The 3,775-nt window shown below is 40.8% G+C and overlaps 1 protein-coding gene across 1 annotated transcript; it reads right to left on the reverse strand.

Moving 5' to 3' along the window:
• Positions 1 to 795: 795 nt before the first annotated feature.
• Positions 796 to 1,567, reverse strand: LOC104967707 (leucine-rich repeat and calponin homology domain-containing protein 1-like; the record flags this gene model as incomplete). The annotated part of the gene is made up of 2 exons (XM_010797222.1): positions 1,267 to 1,567; positions 796 to 933 (listed from the first exon to the last, which is right to left on the reverse strand). Coding segments are annotated over exons 1-2 (312 nt in total), but the record flags the coding sequence as incomplete, so codon positions are not given.
• Positions 1,568 to 3,775: the final 2,208 nt, after the last annotated feature.

The raw sequence follows: 3,775 nt of genomic DNA on the forward strand, positions 1-3,775 counted from the left end.
CTTCTAACGTTACTCTCAGTAACTCCATATTTCTTTGCTGCTCGACGACTCTGCTTCGTTGATCACCATTATCTTAAAATTGGTATCGTAACATCGCCTCTCTTGTTTATTAACTTGCCTACTTTTGAGCATCTTCAGTTCCGTCCCAGTGGTCTTCGGAGGATCGAGGAACCAGGAGACCATCCTCCGGTGAAATCCTCAGACACTCGCCCCGCCCCCTTACTGTGTATCGCTCACTGATTGGACGATGCAGCGCATGCACTGATCTGGCTGCTGTCAGACGATCAGCTGCGGCGTCATCACAAACGGACTTCGCTTCACGTGACGCTGCGGAGGACACAACGTCCCATTGCTCTTGAAACTAATTTGTTTTTGCGGACCTCTTTGATTACAGATTTGAAAACATCGTTGCTTGCTTTAAAAGTAGCACAATTCATTATGTCAAACCTTCGAAAGTATCTAGATATCCCTGCCCTAATGCCAAAGGAACTGCACACTGAATATGTTTTGCCGTTTGATGTCTATGTCTGGACCGCTGCGTAAAAAGGAGGGCTTCTGCCCGTTACTTCTCCGCTGCTTTCTTGTTCCAGTATGAAAAGCAAACTGCAGGCAGTTTACTTTTCAGCCCAACGGTATACTGTTTTTTCAGACGCGGAGGGATACTGACTTGTTGTGAAAAGTAACTTACAATTCTACCCGTGGTATACGCTCAGTATATCACGGCTAAGAACCAATCAGATTGCTTGATTTGACTTGTCCGTTTTATAAATGATATATAAAGTATTGATCTCTCACCACAGCAGGGGAGGGCACGTGGATGCTGCCCACAGAGCGCGGGCGGATCTGATTGGCCAGATGACAGAGCACCACTCCGTCCATCAGAGAGGAGCCCAGATCTTCAGGGAGATCCACCTTCAGACGGCTCTCTATGCTCTAAAGAGGAAATACAGACATTAGGTTTTATATTACACTTTTATCTCAAAAATCTGATTTTTAAACTTTTCTCTGAAATTTAGTTTTTTTTTAAGATTTATCTTAGAAATAAAAAATGTTTCTCAAAAATTCAATTTTTCTTCAGATTGATTTTTTAAAGATTTCAGACGTTTCTTTAGATTCTGATTTTTTTGTCAAAAATCTGATTTGCTTTTTTCATTTTTCCTCAAAATGTACCCGTTTTTTTTTTTTTACAGAATTTTGACTTGTTCAGATCTCACTTTGTTCTCCGTGTAATCCATCACTAACTACTGAATGGTTAAAGTTTCTCACGTCTCTCAGATGCTCTGTGAGCTCCAGCTCTTCTCTCAGCTGATCCATCTTCCTCCTCATCGTGAACTGAGGGTCGACAGATTCAAGACTCTTGTGGCTCCGCAGGAACACTGAGGAAGAGGAGGAGGAAGAGGAGGAGGAGTGGAGGACGAGGAAGAGGAGAAATGGCAGCATTAGGACACAGTAACACCCTCTTATATAAAACGTATAAAACGTGTCAGGCTGTGACGCTTCTGAGGAGAAAAACTCATTCTCTGACTTTTTTGGGAAAAAAAATGTTTTCAAAGCCACTTTTAATTGAATGAAAATCTAGTAGATGCTGGTATTACAGGCATTTCTTTCTATACAAAACACCCAGATACAATACATATAATACAATTCAATCATACAGGAAATACTATATAGGTATATATATATATATATACTATATACGTGATAATGTTGACGTTGTATTAAATCTATCCATCTATTATTAAATCTGAAATGACATCATGCCTGTGAGTCCACACCCAGGGACACAGAAATAGCCTTTCTGCATGAAAGATGTGAAAGCTCACGCAAGCGAAAGATTCACGTGCACTCTCTCTTCAGCTCCGTGCACGCTCAGCGCTCATGTGGAGGACTCATTGAACTGGAGACGTTCTCACTGCACATCCAAACCAGTTGAACCAGTTATTATATCTGTCAAAAATACTCATAAATACCTGCTGCTTTCAATTTTTCCAATAATTTGTTTTGGCAAAATCTAGAGCTTTTAAATCACATTTAATACAAATTATTAAAATGTTTTTTGATTAATATTTTGCTTATTGTTTTTAAAATATTTTTCAATGGATTGTTGTCAGCTGACTGGAGCTGGAACTGACTCACTGTACATTTAAACCTTGTTATTATATCTGTCAAAAATACCCTCAAAATAATCAGATAAACCCACTGCTTTCACACACACACACACACACACACACACACACACACACACACACACACACACACACACACACACACACACACACACACACACACAGCTTCAATGGTTAAGTGCATTTCCTCGAAATGGCCACAAGGGGGAGCTATTTGGCAACACAAAAAACTCATTCTGATTTTTAGATTCTTTTTGCAGAATTTAGACTTTTTTTTTTAAATCACATTTAATAAAAAATATTTAAATACTTTTTGATTTATATCTTTCTTATTGTTTGTTAAATATTTGTCAGTCTTCATGGGATTGTGCTCAGCTGATTGGTTCGTTTTTCTGTCATGTATTATTTGTTTGTTTTTCTTCTCCAGACTGCCAGTAGGTCATGTGACTGGTCTGGATGAGTGTGTGAACCTCCTCTGAATATTAAGGAGTGTTTGATATCCCCTCTGTGGGAGGCAAAAAGAGGGGGAGACAAGGGAGGGGAAACCGTTCTCTCTTTAAGATTCATCTTTATAGGTCAGGACATTTGAAAACGCCTCCTCGGATTCCTGTTTCTGAGCCTCCTCCTCCGACGGGCTATTTAAAGGGTTTGAAGGATATTTTTAAACTGCATGATGTTTTTTTACGTCTTTCTCATGAATTATTCTTAGATCGCTGAAGTAGAAAGCTGCTCCTTTCACCAGATCAGTCAGGAGTAAAACACAAGACATGTTGACGAAGAGAGGAGGAAAATATCAATATCCTGCTTTCACTAAATACACTCTTACTTTGGGGTCAATAAAGGAGAGGCCAAATAGAATCTCTTATTTAAATATTGTATTCTTTTTGCAATTAGTCTTTAAAGAGGCCCTCTCCTGTAGTGTTAGGTTTCTGTGCATGTAAACGGTCTGAAGAGGCTAACATCCTAAAGTCTCTCGCGCTCCAACACGTTGTAGGTGATAGAGACTTACTTCTTCCTTCTGTCTGTCTGTACCTGTGGACTCTCATGTTCCGATTAACCCAGCTTCCCCAAATCTATTTTTGTGTCCATATATACGCCGGGATCCTGAGTCGAGGCTGATCCTGTTGCTGTGGTCCCGTGTCCTGGATCCTCTATCCTGAGTCCTGATCTGAGTCCTGGACTTCGAGTCGTGGCTGAACCTGTCTCTGCGGTCCTGCCTGACTCTCATCAGACTACTTCCCTGATGGCTCCCACAGGATTGTTGACATCCTCGTGGATTCATCTTCTTATTATAGCAACACGTTCTCACTCCCAACCGTCACATATTGACGGACGGTCAGGGCCCCTCCCTGTCACTCTATTACGTACAGGGTACCCCTTGGAAGTCAGTTTTCAACGGGCAGGGCGTCCCATAGACCTTCATAGACCTCCCATAGCATTGATAATAGACGCCATGAGAACGCTCCCCGGCAAATGTTACCCCGACGGCCGGTTGTTATTGTCAATATTAATATAATAATTATTTATTTTTTAATAGTCACACTCGATTTCGCCGATTTTCTTGTTGCCCCAGCTGGTCGACACCTTTTTTAGCAGAAACAAAGGCTACATTAATGTATTAAATCGATGTTAATCCATGTGTGTGGTTG

The sequence above is a fragment of the Notothenia coriiceps genome, unplaced genomic scaffold (genome assembly GCF_000735185.1).
Source record: "Notothenia coriiceps isolate Sejong01 unplaced genomic scaffold, NC01 NC01_scaffold00037581, whole genome shotgun sequence".
In the NCBI taxonomy this organism is placed as follows: Eukaryota; Metazoa; Chordata; class Actinopteri; order Perciformes; family Nototheniidae; genus Notothenia; species Notothenia coriiceps.